The sequence below is a fragment of the Caretta caretta genome, chromosome 21, assembly GCF_965140235.1.
Source record: "Caretta caretta isolate rCarCar2 chromosome 21, rCarCar1.hap1, whole genome shotgun sequence".
Lineage (NCBI taxonomy): Eukaryota > Metazoa > Chordata > Testudines > Cheloniidae > Caretta > Caretta caretta.
This window is the reverse complement of record NC_134226.1, coordinates 6,549,584-6,568,359: the sequence shown is the minus strand read 5'-3', so window position 1 is coordinate 6,568,359 and position 18,776 is coordinate 6,549,584. Positions and strand designations below refer to the sequence as shown.

At 48.7% G+C, this 18,776-nt stretch overlaps 1 protein-coding gene across 3 annotated transcripts; it reads right to left on the bottom strand.

The window, feature by feature from the left end:
* Positions 1-3,085: 3,085 nt before the first annotated feature.
* Positions 3,086-18,776, bottom strand: RAB7B (RAB7B, member RAS oncogene family). 3 transcript variants are annotated; one of them, XM_075121864.1, is made up of 6 exons: positions 18,532-18,776; positions 11,879-11,940; positions 10,843-10,969; positions 9,461-9,676; positions 8,112-8,237; positions 3,086-5,161 (listed from the first exon to the last, which is right to left on the bottom strand). In XM_075121864.1, the coding sequence occupies exons 2-6, from the start codon at positions 11,929-11,931 to the stop codon at positions 5,081-5,083; spliced, it is 603 nt and encodes a 200-aa protein (XP_074977965.1). In that variant the 5' UTR covers positions 11,932-11,940; positions 18,532-18,776; the 3' UTR covers positions 3,086-5,080. The 3 variants fall into 3 exon arrangements, with proteins under 3 accessions (XP_074977965.1, XP_074977964.1, XP_074977966.1); XM_075121863.1 differs by lacking the exon at positions 18,532-18,776 and adding an exon at positions 14,064-14,173; XM_075121865.1 differs by lacking the exons at positions 8,112-8,237; positions 18,532-18,776 and adding an exon at positions 14,064-14,173.

Below are 18,776 nucleotides of genomic sequence, written 5' to 3'. Positions count from 1 at the left end.
AGTTGCATTCATACAGCCATAGGCGCCAACACAGGAAAAAGGTGGCAGGTGCTTAGCACTCACTGGCAGCCAGCTCCCCGCCACCCACCCAGCGCCTCCAGCTCGCCGGCGGCCCTGCCGATCAGCTCCAGCACCTCCCGCCCACTGCGGTCAACTCCTCCCCGGAAGGAGGAAGTGGGGACAAGGTGCTCTTGTGGGAGGGGGTGGAACTAGGCAGGAAGAGGAGGGGTGGGGTGGAGTGGGGGTGTGAAGAAGCGAGGTGGGGGCAGGGCCTGGGGCAGAGCGGGGGGCTGAGCACCCCTGGGGCCCAGAGGAAGCCAGCGCCTGTGACTACAGCCACTGAAAGGCGAACTACAGAATCATGGAATTATACAACCTGTAGAGAAGAGCACAGCCTGAATGAACCATCTTGTGGGAGTAAAAAAGCTGTCCGGAAACTGAGACTATGCATAGACTCAAAGCCTTTAGACAAAGCTTTGAAATGGAACCATTTCCCTCTGCCTACAATTGAGGACATATTACCAGATCTGTCTAAAGCAAGAATTTTTGCAGTGTGCAATGTAAAGTATTAATTCTGGCTTGTCGGATTGGATGAAGATTCCAGTTACTTGACAACCATCGTGTCTCCACTTGGGAGATACTGATGGTTAAGGATGCAGTAGGAATCAGTCTGGCATCAGAGGTATTCCAGAGGCGATTGACCAAGCATTGGAGGGCCTGACGGGAATGCGGACAATAGCAAATGATGTGCTGATAGTGTGAGAGAGTGATAAAACAGAACAAGCACAACAAGATTGTGTCTACAAATTACTACATTTTTTTCAGAGATGCAGACAGAAGAATATTAAATTGAACTTAGACACGCTTAGACCTCCCAAGGACTGAAAGTAGATCCAGAGAAAGTGAGGACAGAGAAATGCCAAGACCCAGTGACATTAAAGGAGTCCAGATATTCATGGGAATGGTTAATTATTTAGCAAGGTGTTGCAACTATCTGTCTGAGAAATGAGAGATCCTGAGACAGCTGATACATCGAGACATCTTATGGGCGTGGAAGGACCAACATGAGCAAGCATTCAGGAAAGTGAAAGAGATGACTGGGAGGGCTCCAATTTTGAAAGACTGCAACACAGAGGAGCTCCTAATACTGCAGTATGATATAGCTGATTAGGGTCTGGGGGCTACCATGTTGCAAGGGGGATAACCTGTTTCATCTGCAAGCAAAGCATTGTCCGTGACAGAGAAGGGCCATGTTCAAACTGAAAAGAGGTATGAGCAATACTCTTTGGAATGGAAAAAAATTCACCAGTCCAGCTATGGTTGCATCATGGACATACAATCTGACCCTAAACCTCTCAAAGGCATTTTGAGAAAGCCATTACTCAGTGCATCAAAGCACTTACAGCAGATGATGATCTGACTGCAGAGGTACACCGTATAGATCAAGTATTGCCCAGGCAAAGATTAGGTGTTGGTGGACACCTTGAGCCATGCATACCTGCCAGAACCCAACAAAGAAGGTCCAGAGGTGGAGACAATAAATATGGTACAGGACTTACCTATCTCAGAAGAAAGGCTGCGAGAAATATAGAGAGGTACAGAGCAAGACAGAATGCTGTCAACATTGAAACTCAGAATCCTACAACAATGGCCAGCGACAAAAGACCAATTACCTAAAGAGATAACACCATTCTTTCAGAAAAGAGACAGTTTGTGTATGCAGAATGGCACTATATTTCAGGGAGAAAGAGCAGTTATTCTGGCAGGTTTTAGGAATGAGATTATGCACAGAGTTCCTTTGTCACAATTCTGGGAATTGAAGGTTTCTTAAGGTGAGCCAAAGAGACTATGTATTGGGTAGGAATGAATTTGCAATTACAGATGTTCCTGAAAAAGGTATAAGGTATGAAAATCCTAGGAAGTTGTGGAATCTCTGTCATTAGAAGTTTTTAAGAATAGGTTACACAAACACGTCTGGGACAGTCTAGAGAATACCAAGTCCTGCCTCAATGCAGGACACTGGGCTAGATGACCTATCGAGGTCCCTTCCAGTCCTACATTTCTGTGATTCTACGAAGCTGGTATGGAGGCTATACAACAGACATTTTCTTCACACTGTACTGACGACCTCCTGTGCCCAAAGGCAGAATGACAGGCCCATATACAGATCTTTCATTCATTTTAAGACTTCAAGCTATAGAGATTCCATCATTTACTCCAGTTCAAACTAGCAAGTGACCCATGCCCCAGGCTGTAGATGATGGGGCAGGGGGGAGGGGAGAAGGGGAACCCTGGATCTCTGGTTGCCAATCTGACCTGAGGGAAAATTCCTTTCCCCCCCACTAATATGGCGATCAGTTAGACCCTTACAGCCATTCCACACTCCTTCCATCCCCATTTCTTGTTGCTGTTGTTGTCTGTGCTTTGCAAAACTGGTGTTTGGTCAAAGAAATTTCTGCTGGGGAAACAGTAATGGTCCCGGAGAACAACCCTGGAATTTCTTGGGAATGTCATTGTGATCTGCAGGAAAGGCTTGGAACTCATTTAGATCATAAGCTTTCTGGTGCAGGGACTCTGTTAGATGTTTGTACAGCAACTGGCGCAGTGCCTTCTGGGACCTAGTCTCTAGGGGCAGCTGGAATACAAATAATAATAACAACAGGATTGTGTGTCAGGGTGGCCTGAGATAGCCTGAGACTGGACTCCAGGACCTAGGTGGTTCTTCCAGTCCTATGGCTTATGTGACCCTGGCTCAGAGAGAGAGAGGCAGGAGCTAGACATGCTTGAAATGTGAAACCAAAAGAAGTCCTGCAGCAAAGATTGAGGGGCTTCAGAAACAGACCCATGCAGCTCCTTGGGGAGGGATGTGTGTGTAAGAAGGGGATTCCCCACACCTCCAGCAGGATCTACTTCTCCACCAACACTGACACGTTAGAGCTGGACTAAACGCTCCAAGGAAGTGCCAGTCCAGCTTGCCTTATTCCCTGCATAGGACCACTGTGGAATTTGCTTCTCCCAGGGAATCCCCGACCCAGGGCATCCTCTCATTTAGAGCCACACAAAAAGAAGATACACATGCCCAGCATTTCAGAGTAAACTTTTTACTTTTGCTGGGAATGATTTTAAATTAATAGGGGTTTTGTGGTCATCTCTGAACCTAGACACATTTCTCTAAGGTAGCTTTGAGCACACTGGGCCAAAGACCTTCAGCAGCGCAACCCAAGTCAGGATGTTTGCAAAGGGATCGCAGCCCATGTCAGGGTGTATGCGAAGGGATCCTGGCCCATGGCTCAGCCCATGTAGGGGTGTATGTGAAGAGATCACGGCCCACGGCAGGGTGTAGGTGAAGGGGTCCACCACTCCTCTGGGCTTCATGGCTGGATGAGATTTCCACAGTCAAAGCCAAACTGCATGGAAACAGCACTGATATACAGCAGTGCCCTCTGGCCCCAGCCTGCGGCTTGGCTTCTGGTGAACCTCACTGCTGTGTTAAACCAGGTTTCACCAATTGCACAAGCATTGGCCAAGTTCCACATGGCAGTTGCTTCTGCTGCTCACAGCCACCAACTGAAAGTGCCATGAACCACCCTCAAGAGGTAGGAATGTGCTGCTTTCCCTCCCGTGGCTCCTGGGATCACTGAAAATCTTAAATTCATGTGTCAGCTTCACACTATGGGCACAGCTTAGTCCAGCCCTTGTGTCTTTAACACCCAAAGATGATTCCGAACCCCACTGGGCAATAAAAAGCAGAAAATTGGGCATCTTTCCCAGGCTGAGATAGAAATCCAGGCACTTGAGCAGGGAGACCCTTCAGGACAGTCACAGATCTGCACAGATCCCATATGTTGTCTTTCCTTCACGTTCCCTTTTCGAGTTCTGCTCAATCCCCTTGCTTGTTGTGTCAAAATCTGATCCATGCCTCCCCTTTTTCAGTGATTGATAAAATAGTAATCATGCCTAGCTCTTATCTAGTGCTTTTCATCATTATCCCCATTTTACAGATGGGGATACTGAGACCGAGGGAAGTGAAGTGACTTACCCAAGGTCACCCAGCAGATGAGCTGGGAATAGGACCCAGGTCTCCTGTGACCCAGTCTAGTGCTCTGGCTGCTAGGCCCCACTGCCTCCCTTTAAAAGTATTCCTTTAAAAAAAAATCCTGCCCATAAAACTACACAGCACAGCTCATTATCAAAGTGCTTTACAAACAACCTCATCTCTGGGTGAGAGAGCACGCCCCCCTACGTTTTACAGATGGGGAGAAACTGAGGCACAGAAAGGTTATGCGTAGGGCAATGTGTGTCAGTGCTGGGATTAGTAGTAGAAGCTTCTGGCTCTCAGGCCTGTGCTTTGACCACTAGACCATCCACCTTTCCCTCCCTCGGGGATGAATAGCTTATGCCTCTTTAATACCAAGTGCAGGCTGTGGAGGGGTGTTAGTTCAAAGACTGGGTATCTGGCGAACAAATGTCTCTGTTTTGCGTTCAAACAGCAGGGACTGAGATTATATTCTCCACGGAGGCGCAGCCTGCAGGGCACTGACAACACAGCCCTGCCTTGCCTTAGCACTGTCAATTCAGGCGTGTGTTGGGAATGCCTGGTCAGGGGCCAGAGGGTGAGCCACCAATCCACTGTGACCTGCCTGAGTGTCAACAGGTGTAACCAGAGCAGAGAGATAGCAGGCGAGTGAGGTCACTGAGCCAGCCACAGCCCTGGGAAGGTAGCTGGACCACCTGGACTCAGCACTGACTGCACAGAGCCAGGTTTAGAAGGCTGGTGCAAGGCTTTGAAATGGGTGGTTAGAAGGTTAATGAAGCAATAAGGGTCCCGATGCATAGGAGCAGCCAGGTGCGGTCTGGCTGGGTTAGTCCAATCTAGGCACGTAGAGAAAAGGCCGGTCTCGTCTCTGCACTCGGTAAATGTCATGAGATTTGTCAGCTTGGCTGTGCAATGCGGAACTGGATCGCCGTGGTTGTCTCCCATGGCTGAACACAAAACTGGAAGTGAATGGGGTCGGTTCATCGATTTCAGTGCCGAGCAAAGACTCAGAGACATGATGTCAGGTGTCTCCAAATGTCTCATTCAGCAGCATTTCTTCTTGGGCTGGTCATCAGGAGTGAGCTTGATGGAATCTGTTAAATAGTTCTCGAGAATCTCTTGGTACTGGAAAAAAGACAAGAGGAAATAAAAGTGGCTTGGGTGCGCTTTTAAAAAAGGACTTGCTTTACTACAGTCCCTGAATCCTAAACTTCCCCGTGGGAAATCACCTGATTTCAGATTTCTTACCAACCCGAGTTTCCCTGAGGTTCACAGACTTTTTAAAGAGCTGAGGATAAATCTCCAGGAACCTGGGCCTGAGTTTTCAGCTGAAATTTGAGTGATCTCAGACTGATTTACGATTTGGGATGAAAATTAGGCAAAAAGAAAGAACCACACACAACAGATGCTAATCAGGCTGCTTAATGCTTTCAGACACCACAGTGATGGGCACGGTAAATGACTCTGAACAGAACAGAATTGCAGAAAGCCTGGAAGCTTCATCTGAGATTCATTCTGAGTTACAATATTGGTTCACTAAGAACATGGGACCAAAATCACAAAAACATCTGCACAACCCCATGTGGCATGAAAACACTCTCATTCACAAAAAGAAAAGGAGTACTTGTAGCACCTTAGAGACTAACCAATTTATTTGAGCATGAGCTTTCGTGAGCTACAGCTCACTTCATCAGATGTATACCGTGGAAACTGCAGCAGACTTTATATACACACAGAGATCATGAAACAATACCTCCTCCCACCCCACTGTCCTGCTGGTAATAGCTTATCTAAAGTGATCATCAGGTTGGGCCATTTCCAGCACAAATCCAGGTTTTCTCACCCTCCACCCCCCCACACAAATTCACTCTCCTGCTGGTGCTAGCCCATCCAAAGTGACAACAGGAGAGTGAATTTGTGTGGGGGGGGTGGAGGGTGAGAAAACCTGGATTTGTGCTGGAAATGGCCCAACCTGATGATCACTTTAGATAAGCTATTACCAGCAGGACAGTGGGGTGGGAGGAGGTATTGTTTCATGATCTCTGTGTGTATATAGACAGGTTTCAGAGGAACAGCCGTGTTAGTCTGTATTCGCAAAAAGAAAAGGAGTACTTGTGGCACCTTAGAGACTAACCAATTTATTTGAGCATGAGCTTTCGTGAGCTACAGCTCACTTCATCAGATGTTTACCGTGGAAACTGCAGCAGACTTTATATACACACAGAAATCATGAAACAATACCTCCTCCCACCCCACTGTCCTGCTGGTAATAGCTTATCTAAAGTGATCAACAGGTGGGCCATTTCCAGCACAAATCCAGGCCCACCTGTTGATCACTTTAGATAAGCTATTACCAGCAGGACAGTGGGGTGGAAGGAGGTATTGTTTCATGATTTCTGTGTGTATATAAAGTCTGCTGCAGTTTCCACGGTAAACATCTGATGAAGTGAGCTGTAGCTCACGAAAGCTCATGCTCAAATAAATTGGTTAGTCTCTAAGGTGCCACAAGTACTCCTTTTCTTTGTGTGTATATAAAGTCTGCTGCAGTTTCCACGGTATACATCTGATGAAGTGAGCTGTAGCTCACGAAAGCTCATGCTCAAATAAATTGGTTAGTCTCTAAGGTGCTACAAGTACTCCTTTTCTTTTTGCGAATACAGACTAACACGGCTGTTACTCTGAAACTCTCATTCACATCACTCTGCTGAACCTTCTGCGCAGATGGGACAGTGATCCTTGTGGTTAGAGAGAGCAATATGTTCTACCCATCGTAGTATTGTACATATATCAACAGGCAACAGACACCACACCTTTCCAGTGGAGATAACTTAGCAACATTTCACTCCAAATGTTGTAGGTTTAAGTTAGCTCCATTTTAAGCCTGTAGAGTTTAGTTTGATACAAGTCCCCTCTTCTGAGCAGACCATTTACTTTAATTGTGACTCCTCCCCTTATTTAAATACTAATTCCAACCTGGGAAAAGGGCCATATTTTGAAAGGGCCCATCACATTTTTTGTGATGCAGTTGTGATTTTTTGCCAGCAGTTTTGTACAGTTGCATAAATTCAGGCACAATGTGTGCCATTTTCATGTCTATCTGTTTGATTTCTGGGCACAGTCTGGGTACTCTGGTTAAACACGTAACTGACCTCAGCAGTACCAGCAAATACTTGCAGATGCAAAATTGCTGTCTTAAAATGGAGGACAGCTTCTAAATGCCTGGCCTTCAAGCCCAATACTTTCCCTCATCTCGCCATTTCATTGAGACGACCAGCAGAGGGCACTGTTCACACAGCTATACTAGACACACTTTCTGGACTCCCTTATGATTGGTCAAAAAATTAAAACAAAAGTTTGGCGAAGAATTTTCAAAACAGCAAAATATTTCTTGTTTCATTAGCTTTTAGAATTATTTTTATCAACATTATTTATGAAAACATTTCTCTCCTTGTTTATTGCCCAACGTTTTTTACAAGAGACATATTCAACACTGAATTTTTTCATCAGGGTGGTTGCAAGATGGATTTTTAAAACATTATTTAAAACTAAAATTAAGTGCTGAAAATAATTAAAATTAAATGCTGAAAATATTTCAGAAATAAATGATGAATGACAAATTTGCATTTTTGACTAAAATTAATGGAAAAGATAAAAAAACATGAGAACTGGTCAATGTCCAGTCTGAATCCTCACTTAGGTATAAGGTGAAGTTTAGGATTTAAATCCAGGGGCAAATTCAGGCCAGCATTTGGGTTTTAGCTTAAATTGCACCAGATTCTCACCAGCTGTTTCCATGAGATTTCTGGCCCAAATGATGAAAATAATAATAATCATTCTAGCTCCTAAATGGTACTTTTCATCAGTGGATCTCAAAGCGCTTTACAAAGCAAGCCAGTATCATTATCCTCATTTTACGGGGGGGAGGGGGAGACGGGGACACTGAGGCACGGGGATATGACTTGCTCAAGGTCACCCAGCAGACTAGCAGGAGAGCCAGGAACAGAACTCAGGTCTCTCAAGTCCCATATCAGGGCTCTAGAGCTCACAAGGGCACAGGACCAGCACTGCTACTCACTCTCGACAGGGCCTGCCTTGCGAGCGTTTCAAAGGCCTGTACTACGTTGACATCGTTCTTGGCACTGACTTCGAAATACGGGATGTCCTTTTCTTTGCACCAGAATGAAGCTGTCTCCTTGGACACCTGGGAGAGGGGAAGGGGATGGGGTCATGTTATTCACGTGCAGCCCTTAAGGAGGTGACCCAGTCCAGTGCGTGGGGTATTCACCAGTCCTGATGGTAGCCATATGCTCAGAGACCCTTGGGCTTCTCCTTGGGCTTTTCACTCTACAGCCACTGGGAGCAAATGTTGGGATGGTGCGGGGAGCCCTCAATGCCCATTGAAGGCAACGGGAGCCTCCGGTATGGTTTCAGAATGAGGCCCTCAGTGCATGCTGCCAGCTCCGCTTGGTCTCTTGACAATAGGGCCAAGTGCTGGGAGGTGCGGGGCATTGTACCGTCAGGCACACAGTGCTCGGTAGCAGCACATTTGGCTCATCGCTTTTCGAGGACACTGATTTTCTTAAAGAGCCTGGGCTGGAGCACGTCCCGCCTGGGAGGGTGCATTGTTCACAGGCAGGGGCTGGGCACAGTGAGGGGCTCAGCGCAGCTTGGGTGCCTGGCTTTGCAGCTGATGGGGATGTCCACCAAACAGCAGTAGCACAAAGCCAGGCCAGTGCTGTTGTGACCTTCAGCAAGGTCACAGGAGGGCTGGTGGGGCGTTAAGTGAAGGAGATTTCTTGGGAGGGAGTCATCTGGAATCTAACTGTTGAGCTACCCGCTGAGGAGGGGTTTTATTAATTATTAATAATGATTTCCCTTCCCTCACTTCCTGACAGGAATTTCTGGTTTGTTGGTGAATTGTAAACCCAGTCTGTGCCAGACTAAATACTCCAGCTACATTAAGTAAACCCTATAGCTTCTGACAGAAACTATTTGTTCCAGGTGCCTTAATTTTGGGGAGCCCAACTGGAGACACACAGAAGGGGCCTGATTTTCAGAGGGCGGGAACTCAGCCCTTTTTGGAGATCAGACCCCTTTAAGGCATCTCCAGTTGGGCACCCAACATCATTAGCCATTTCTGGGAATTTAGGCTTCAAGTGGGGCATGCGGTGGGTTATTAATTTTTAATTGAATTTGGTGCTGGTGAAAGGTGTGTGATTGACAGCCCTGGAGGCTGGAGTCCTGTGTCATTCATAGTAGCTGGACAGGCAGAAGGAGGGCGAGTTTCCCCAGGATGCTCCAACCCTGACCTGGAGGCACCACCAGAACGCTATGAAATTTAGTCAAAGAAATCAAGCCCTACCCCTCCCACTCTCCATGGCCGATTCTTCTGAGCCCTTAACTGGGACCAAGCTCCCTCCTTACCTGCCGTTCATTTAAATCGATTTTATTTCCCAGCACCACCATGGGGAAGCCCTGTTCTGTGGGGATTATCTTCTCCAGGAAGTCCTCTCTCCAGTCATCCAAGGACTCGAAGGACTCCAGGTCCGTGACGTCAAAGGCCAGCATACAGCCGTCCGAGCCCTTATAGAACGTCGACACCATGGACCGGAACCGCTCCTGACCCCCAGTGTCCCAGATCTAATGGGGGAAAAGGGCAGAAACGCACAACATTCATGACTGTTATGGGGTGACTGGCCCTTTAAAGGGGGATGGGCTTCAGCCCCACCTGTAACACAGCCACCTTGCTTCCCCAGGTGAGGGAAATGAAGCCGGTCATGATGTGACCCAATCAGGCTTCTACCTTATTTACCTCAGAGGCCTGAGGGGAAAGGGGATGGCAGATGGCTGCAGAAAGGCTGCGAGGAGCTGGAGCATAAGGTAGGCAGAGGCCTGGGAAGACTCTGGGCTGGAAGGACTGGGGGGTGCCTGTCTGGGGAAGAGCAGCATGGGGGAGAGATGGAAAGGAGCCTGGAAAGGGCTGAAAGGGGGTGGGCAGAAGCATGAGAGGTGAAAACACCAATCCCGGTTTGAGACTAGGGCAAAGATTTTGTGTTTTGTTTGTTTTGAAGTTCTGTTTCCCCAGAAGGGGTGGGCTTTTGTGAAGGACTTAGCCAAAGGACCAAGGCACTGCACCGCCCAAACCAGGCTGTGGCGTTTACTGAGGAGTCCTGAGAAGGGGAAACTGAGGCAGGGCTGCTGCAGAGCCCCCGTGCTATCAGGAGGTGCTCTGGAGGCAGTGACCAGCTGACTGTGACTTTAGACCAGGGGTTCTCAAGCTGGGGGTCAGGACCCCTCAGGGGGCTTGCAAGGTTATTACATGGGAGGTCGTGAGCTGTCAGCTTCCACCCCAAACCCCACTTTGCCTCCAGTATTTATAACGGTGTTAAATATAGAAAAAAGTGTTTTTAATTTATAAGGGGGGGGGGGTCACACTCAGAGGCTTGTTATGTGAAAGGGGTCACCAGTACAAAAGTTTGAGGACCACTGCCTGAGACTGTCTGCTGCCCTGTACTCCATTTAGCTATCAAGGGCCTGGTTTCCATTGGTGCTGTGCACCTGCAGCTCCTCTTGACTTCAGCAGAATCCATGGGTGCTCGGGCCACTGAACATCAGGCTCAAGCCTGCAACAGTTAAAATGTTACCGTTGATTTCGAAGGAGCAGGAGCAGGTCCTGAATGATCCTGTATCTGTGCACCGACCTTTGTTAAATGTATGTCGCCGGGCGCTTTGCACACATGCCAGGTCAAAAGACCTGCTCCTTCTGAGTGGATAGATGCCAGAGACCAAACAGTGAGGTGCCTCACCTGCAGTTTTAGGGGGGTGTTGTCCACCATGATGTGCTTAGATAGGATACTGGCTCCCAGAGTAGTCCGATAATCTTCATGGAATGTCTTGTGCACAAACTGGTGCAGGAGGGAGGTTTTCCCCACGCTGGGACAAAGGAAGAGGCACACAAAGGGACAAGCATTAACCTCAGGACTTCTGAGTTGCACTATAGAATCAGGGGCAGGGAATAAGACTGGAGAGTCACAAATTTCAACACCCTGTTATTAATGGGATAATGACAGGTTTCAGAGGAACAGCCGTGTTAGTCTGTATTCGCAAAAAGAAAAGGAGTACTTGTGGCACCTTAGAGACTAACCAATTTATTTGAGCATGAGCTTTCGTGAGCCACAGCTCACGAAAGCTCATGCTCAAATAAATTGGTTAGTCTCTAAGGTGCCACAAGTACTCCTTTTCTTAATGGGATAATGACTCCATAGAATCATAGAATCATAGAATATCAGGGTTGGAAGGGACCCCAGAAGGTCATCTAGTCCAACCCCCTGCTCAAAGCAGGACCAATTCCCAGTTCCCAGTTAAATCATCAAGACGGGACGGGAACCAAACTCCAACCACTCCGCCTTGCCATTTTCATCTCCGCTAGTATGCTCCGAAGTTAGCCTTGGTCTTGGATGTATCTTAGATGTGTGAGACCTGTATGTAGCCAGGCTTCAAACTGGTCTATGAACTAGTTTGGTTTGGGGGTGGGTGCCATACTGTAAGTACAGGAAGATTGGAGTTTGAACCTCTACATTAAAGGGCTTAATGTTTTAATGGATTATTTTTAATGCTGTTAATTTCCCCTGTGTTCCACAGCAGCTTAAAGATGATTATAAATACATGAAAAATAAATCAGAGAACCATAGACACTGAAGATAAAGTCTCTCTTCCTCATTTACATTAAGGCCAACTTACATCATTCTAGCAGTGTAAAGGGGGCTTAGAGTGGGATGCATTTAGCCTTCATGAGAACAAACCCTCAGGACTGTGGGGCTCCAGCAGGAAGGATTTTCTTACCCCAGTGCTCCTATGATAATTATCTTCAAATCCACTTTCTTGCTGGAATTCATGAAGGGGGCCTAGAGGATGGAATGAGAGACCATGACTAGACTTCACGTCCCAGCTACCACGAGACACATGCAGAGGGGGGAAATTCACCACCAGCCCTAGGCGCCACTTAATCCAAGGGACCGGTAACCAGCCCTATAGCTGCGTGTGACTGTGAGTGCTGTGGTTACAGAGCCGCATCCTGGATGGAAATTTTCGAAAGAGCTCAGCACCCACAGTGGGGGCCAGAGTCTTATCTGTGACTATCTGGCCTTTATTTAGATGCCTGAATGGGAAGTGATGTATTTTTGGACATCACATCTGGCAGCCTGTTATGCACACTATGTGTTTGAAGGCAGGCAGAGCATGTGCTCCGAGCGCTGGACTGCTCAGGCTCCAGCCCTCGGCAGGGCCCTGTAGCACTTGTACACCTTGAATAACAGCACATTCCTTTCCCAGGGCTGCTTAAAGGTGCAAATACCCTCGGCACAATGACTTTAACAATTACAATAAAAGATCAAACCAGCAATTCCTGACTTAGCCCCTTGGGGCCAGTTCAGGGCAGGGGTACTGCATCCCATGGGACTCCTCGTGCCAGGGATACTCCACCCACCCCTCTCCCAGTGGTCAGGAACCCTGTCCTGCAGACTGCCCCCAGCCTGAACCCTTTTGTCTATGATCTCAGTGGGGCACTGCCCTCCTCCTGTCACATGTCACTGGCTGTGCGGTATCTGGCTACTGACCAGCATCCAGCAAATAGGCTGGCTCCCCACCTGCCCTTAGCTTGCCAGCCCCAGCTCTTAGGCTGCCTGCTGCCCAACCTTCCCCTGCAGCCAGCTGCCAGCTCCCTGGTGAGCCAGATCCTCTCTGCCCTCAGCATGTCACTTCATTTTTCTGTGCTCTGGGCACTCTGGCTGGATACTGACCGGGGAATGACAGTGCCCTCCATTGGCTGAATCCTTTCCTGCCGGCACATCCAGGATGGTGGGAAGGTACCCCATAATGTTGTGCATAGGCATGATTTGGGTGGGCAGCGCCAGTCAGGCCAACAGGGCGCAAAGTTGAATTTTGCTCATAGGGAAATCTCCCCATTACCATCCCTCCCTGCGCCAGAGTCAGCCTCTCCTCAGAGGCTGCCTGGCGCGTTGGGAGAGCTCGGAATGGGGCTTTGCTCTTGTTATGGGTGCTCAGGAACCTTAGAGCTTTAACCATCACTGTTTGTAGCGTGGTTAAATGAGCTCCACTTCTAGGTCCCTGAAATGCTGAGCATCTGCATTTGTCTCTTGTCCTGCTCGCGAGCAACCCCCCCCACCCCCCCGCGTGCTGTGCTTTCCACTGCCACAAAAGGAGGCAGGCAGCGCACAAGCCCTCACAGACTGACAGTGCCTGCCACAAGGAGCCTATTGTGAGTGGACCCGGCATCCAACAAACCTGTCAGTGTTTGCGCTGTGCGCAGGAGCCAGCATTACTCAGCCGCTGCCTCCCCCACTGACTTTACCACTGCCTCTGTCCAAACGGCGCTTCTGTTTCCACATCCCAAATGGATGTTTCCTGGAGCTCTGGGCGCTATTTTACCCTTACGGCGCTGGTGATGTCAGGTGCAATTTAGAGTGAGCCTTTAAAGAGAGGCCTCTGGGGCCTAGGCTGAGGGACTATTTTTCACCTGATGTCACAGCCTGGAGACTGACACTACTGAGACCACTGCAACTACACCCTGTCTTTGCGGCTACCTTGCCACCTCGCTCTCTTCTGACCGCTACCCATTCCCATTTGTCTACTCATTCTCCTGCTGAATAGTCTCTAATGCTAGACCGTGAGCTGTCTAGGGCTGGGACTGTCTTACTGTTGTTTGCTTGTACAGCACCTAGCGTAATGAGGCCCTGCTCCCCGTTTGAGGTTCTTAGGCGCTACTCCAATAGTAGTTTCATCATCATCATCATCATCATAAAATAGCCGTAAGAAACTTGAATGAAACTTCCCTGACTTTGGGTTTCATTACCACCCTGAAACCTGGGTCCCTCCCACACAGCTGAGCCAAACCTCAGAGGAGGCGGGCCACAAAGTATTTGTTAAAAGGGCGCGTATCACTGCTGGCTAATCTTTCCTGGCTGACTTTCAACTGTGACTGCATGAAGCACTGACTTGGGAGACCAACCTTAAATTCCATTCGAGACTCCTGAGAGCAAGTCAGAGGTAGAGAACCCAGTCCACAGACCTAACCGTGTGGTGATTCATCATTCTTCCATTCCAGGGTGACTCATTCTTTTCTGGGCCAGCAGAAGGGTTCACCATTACACAGTGCAGGGAAAGGCATCAGGGAGGAGTACTGAAGCTGAGAAAATCATTATTTGAGAAACATCTTTGTTCACACTTCTGTTAGCAGAGCTAGATACCAAAATATTACTGCCATGCAGACCTGGGCTCTGGTTCAGCTTTCACCTTCTCCAAAGCACAAGAGTTCTCAGACACAAGATTCAGCCTGTTTCAGAGAGAGTCTCAGTCCCCTAGAAGAAACGTTTGCTCTGGTTCTGCACTAGACTTGCCAATTTTGGTTGGATGTATTCCTGGAGGTTTCATAACATGACAATCTTTCATTAAAGATTAATCTTTAATTCCTGTAGACTCCAGGACAATCATGCAGGGTTGGCAACCCTATTCTGCACTGCTCTGCAATAGCCTGGGACAATAAACAAACCAAGAAGCTTGGAGAAGAAAAGACAGGATTGTGAGTGAAGTTATGCCCACGAAAGCTTATGCCCAAATAAATTTGTTAATTTCTAAGGTGCCACAAGTACTCCTCGGTTTTTTTTGCTAATACAGACTAACACGGCTGCCACTCTGAAACTTATGCAGAGGAGAGTTAGTGCTTGAGCCAAGTATAAGAACGGCATATGTAGGTACACGTGACTGATCATACTGGGACACAGCAATGGTCGAGCATCCTGTGGTATAGCTGGCACTAGGTTTTTTGCCTTCCCATTGAAGACTAATCCCAGCCCCCACCCCCTTTGCCCCCTTTTATGCACCTGGTCAACTGTGCAATACCAGAAAATGGGGGAGGGGAGATTTTCTCCTAGACAGCTGAAAATTGGCTTTGGGCCATGAGGTGTGAGAGTAAGGCAGAGATCAATTCCTGGATAACAGGCATCTGGGAAAGGATCGGGGAGAGAGACAGCTGAGCTGGCTTGGATAAAAATAAGACCTGATGGAAATCACTGCCCAGCAGCCTGGACTAACCCTTATTAGGAAGTGTGGCGGATGCGTCTAAAACTTTTGAACTGCAGATCTCACTACCCCAAAGGAGTCTGCCGTCACCAGTACAAACCCAGTCCCAGTGCAATACACTCGGCCATCCCAGTGTGAGAAAGTAAAATCACTCAGTCTTGCTGCTAGCATCCCTATCAAGTTCTGGCCATCAGGGACAGAGTCCCCGTGGGTAGGTTACAGCTTTCAGACAGCATGGTTCTGGCATCTGCAAATAACCTGTGTTTTTGATGAGATGTCTTCTTGCACTAGCATGGTTTTATTTGGCTTTGACTCTAAATGCACCTGCTAAACTAACAACTCCCTGAACGTGTTGTGTGGGGGATCGAGGGGTGACGAGAGTAGAGTGCGTGTAAAATGAACAGGTAGATCACATCAGGTATCTTCTGGTTGCGGCATGTTTCTAGCTGGCATGTCTACCTGCCATAATGGCACCATCAAAGATTTAGGGATTCTTGAAAGTTATCTTGGATTTAATTTGGTGTTTTCTGGTAAACTGCCTTGCATTCACACACCAGGTTGTTTTTTTTGTTTGTTTTGTGGTTTTTTTGCCAAATTATCTGGCATCTCATTCTGCATTAATTAATTAGCTTTGGAAGCGGACCAGCTCAAATGCAGAATGAGATATTTTACAATAAGGTAAGTGTGGATGCATCCCCAGACTCCCCTCCTCTGCAGCTAAAGGTTGGGCAATCCGCCCCTCGGGTTTCACCTTAGTGTGATGTTGCTGTTCCACTCCAGCCTTCCAAAGAGTCCTCCAGCAAAAAACAGGGACCTGATAGTAACTAATATCATGAAAATCTAATCAGAAAAAATAACTCTTTGGAGAAAGTGTAAATACACATGATGTTGGCCTTGTGCATACCAAAGTAGCAGGAATGAACACTACGCATTTCCCCCCCTCTCATTGGCAGTTTCCCTTTGGAGTTTAATGTACCTGGCCTTCTTGGTTCAGATTTTCAAGAATGCTCAGGACCCAGAAGTGAGAAGGCAGCTGCTGGGCGCTGAGCATTTTGGATAATCATGTGTGTGTGTATGTGTGTGTGGCAGGGTGTGTGTATGTGTGTGTGGCAGGGGGTTTGTGTGTAAAACACATTGGTGCACACTCTGCAGCACTAATCCCCCAGTGTTGTCACTTCCACATGCAGGTGATCAGGTTTCCTGTTGGGCTGATGGGTGTCTGTGCAGAACTGCCGGGGCACAAATTGAGGCCATGCTTGGTAAAGGAGGCCCTTTATGTTTCTTAGGGAGCGGCTCAGGCCAGTGGTGCTGGAACAGTTTTTGGAGTGGGGTTCCTGAGCTGCCCCTCCCTTGCCCCTGTCCGCACCCCTCACCACCCCCTAGAGCTGGGGCCAGAAGCTGGGCCCCCACATGAGGGCCCAGTGGCTGGGACCCTGGGCCCGGCTGCCAGCCAGGATCCCGCAGCGGGGGCCAGCAGCTGAGCGCCTGGCACCAGCAGCCGAGCGGGATCCAGGGCCGACAGCAGAGCCCCCAGGCAGCAGCAGGTATGGCGGCCAGGACTCCGGGCAGCGGGGGCACGGGGCCGGCGTCCGGAGTGCCAGGAATAAAACCTGGGGGTGCTGCAGCACCCCCATACCCCTGCTTCCAGCACCTATGGCTCAGGCTGGATGGGGAATGGCTGGGCTCAGAAACTGTCACAGAGCTGCACTAGTCTGGATGCTCTAGGCAGCACCACAAATAAGTCTGAGATGAGTAACGTTCAGTCCATGGCATCTGCATTTACACCAGGGAGCAGCAGGATTCATGCAGCACAGCTGCAATATGAATGAGTCTTTCAGAAATCAAGGTCTCCATTAACCCTTCAGATGGCTACAAGCCCAGACTGCAGAGGTCTCCTATCGGATCCTGGATTCACCTCTGTGTAACACCAGTGACCTCATTGGAGTTACTCCTGCTTTGCACCTGCTGGACTGAGAGCCGAATCCAGTCCCCTGCTTTAACTGGGATTAACTAGGATTGCTCTGACCCCGGTCCAGACATGTCAATCCCTCCTCCTGTCTCCAGCCCGCCCTACCCCTACACCTGCAAACTGCTGTAGTGATCTTACTCATGTTGAGCTCAGATCACAGTCCAGGGTGGGGCAAGCTACTCCCAAGGAAGCTTTCGCCCCTCTCTCTAGTCTGAGATAGGTCAAAGATGGAGCTAGCCTTCTACCCCTGTCCCTAGGACCCGTCTCAATGTATTAGCTCAACTGAGTTAGTCTAACAGGCCTGAAGAGATGCAAGCCAGTGAGCTGGCCATGCTGTAGCCTTTGGGAAAACTAGGTTCCAACATGGCCAACTAATATGGCTAGGAATATACTACTCCCTTTTTGCCCATTGAGACAGGGCTCTAGCGAGGGAGCCTCGTCCAGGACTGCCTTCCTTAGGCGATGCCTGAGGTAATTAGGAGCATGCCCAGCTTCCATGCTGTGAGGCAGCCACCATCTGTTGCTCCGCACGAGGGTTCGGATACATTGTGAAAGAACCTGCAGCACCAAGAACCTGCCACCAATGAAAGTCTGTCTGAGCTATCCTGAGCCTGCTGTTCCTCTTCAGTGACTCTTTTCCTTTGCCCAGGTCGCTTCCCATCTCTCCACGCTTCCTCCCCTTGGCTTCCCCTCTAGTCTCCTCATTCCTTGCTTGAGCGAGCCTCTGTCCTAGCCAGCTGGCAGTCCACCCTCTGGACTGTGGATTCCTTCTGACTGGCCAGCCTCTTCTTGCAGCCACACTCCTCCCACAGTCTGGGTGCTGCCCTGAAAGGCAGTGCCTAATTAGGTGGCCACCTCTGTGGCTGATGCCAAGAATCACCCCTGGATCAGCCAAGTCCATTTCTCAGTATGGGACTAACTAGTTGCCCAGAGGCATTAAGCACTGCACAGCCTGAGAAGCAGATGGTTATGTTTAGTGACAGTGTCCAACCCATACATTTTTTCATGATGCGTTGTCTAAAGCTGCCCGACTTTACAGACCTCTGAAAAAGGCAGAGGTTTGACTCTGCCCAGACGCCTCCATACAGTGTAACATGACCTCTGTGCAGGGACCTATATACTACTGAGCCTTCTGTCGAGACAGCCCCCCTCTCCCTCCTCTCTCTCATCATTCAGGGAGCACCCACCCATCACTGCAGTCTCTCGGTGCTGGCCCGTGTCTAGAAATCCAAAAGTCACCAGTTGTTTTGCCATATCTGGAAACCTTTGTCTATTAACTCAAAATGGAGTTTGCAAAACCTGATTTGCCTGCTCACAAGAGCAGGCTGTTACTTTTCATATCCCACCGGCTTTCCTTCAGACTCATCCAAACCATCACCTGTGGGAATTTCACATCAGCAAACAAAGGGGGCAAACAAAAGACACTTACTGACTATGGCATTCATCCTGTGATCTCCTCCTCCAGCTGCAGGGATTCTAGTGGCAACCTGAGGCCATCTGCTCTAGCCCTCAGTACTTGCTGCAGCTCTTGCTTTCTTCCCTTTACTTTGCTTCCTGAAGAGGAAAGAGTCAAGTGAGAGGAGTTTCCAAGAACTCTGAGTCTCTGAGCGTACATTTATCTTTCCCTTTCTCTCTCCTGCTTTTTTTTGCCAGCAGTCTGAATCAGGGGGGAAG

Bases quoted from the DNA above. Each gene is read 5' to 3' on its own strand.
- RAB7B (XM_075121863.1), bottom strand. The intron at 9,677-10,842 runs GTGAGGCACCTC...TTCCCCCATTAG, and splicing joins ACACCCCCCTAAAACTGCAG to ATCTGGGACACTGGGGGTCA. The intron at 8,238-9,460 runs GTAAGGAGGGAG...CCCCTCTCCCAG, and splicing joins TCGATTTAAATGAACGGCAG to GTGTCCAAGGAGACAGCTTC.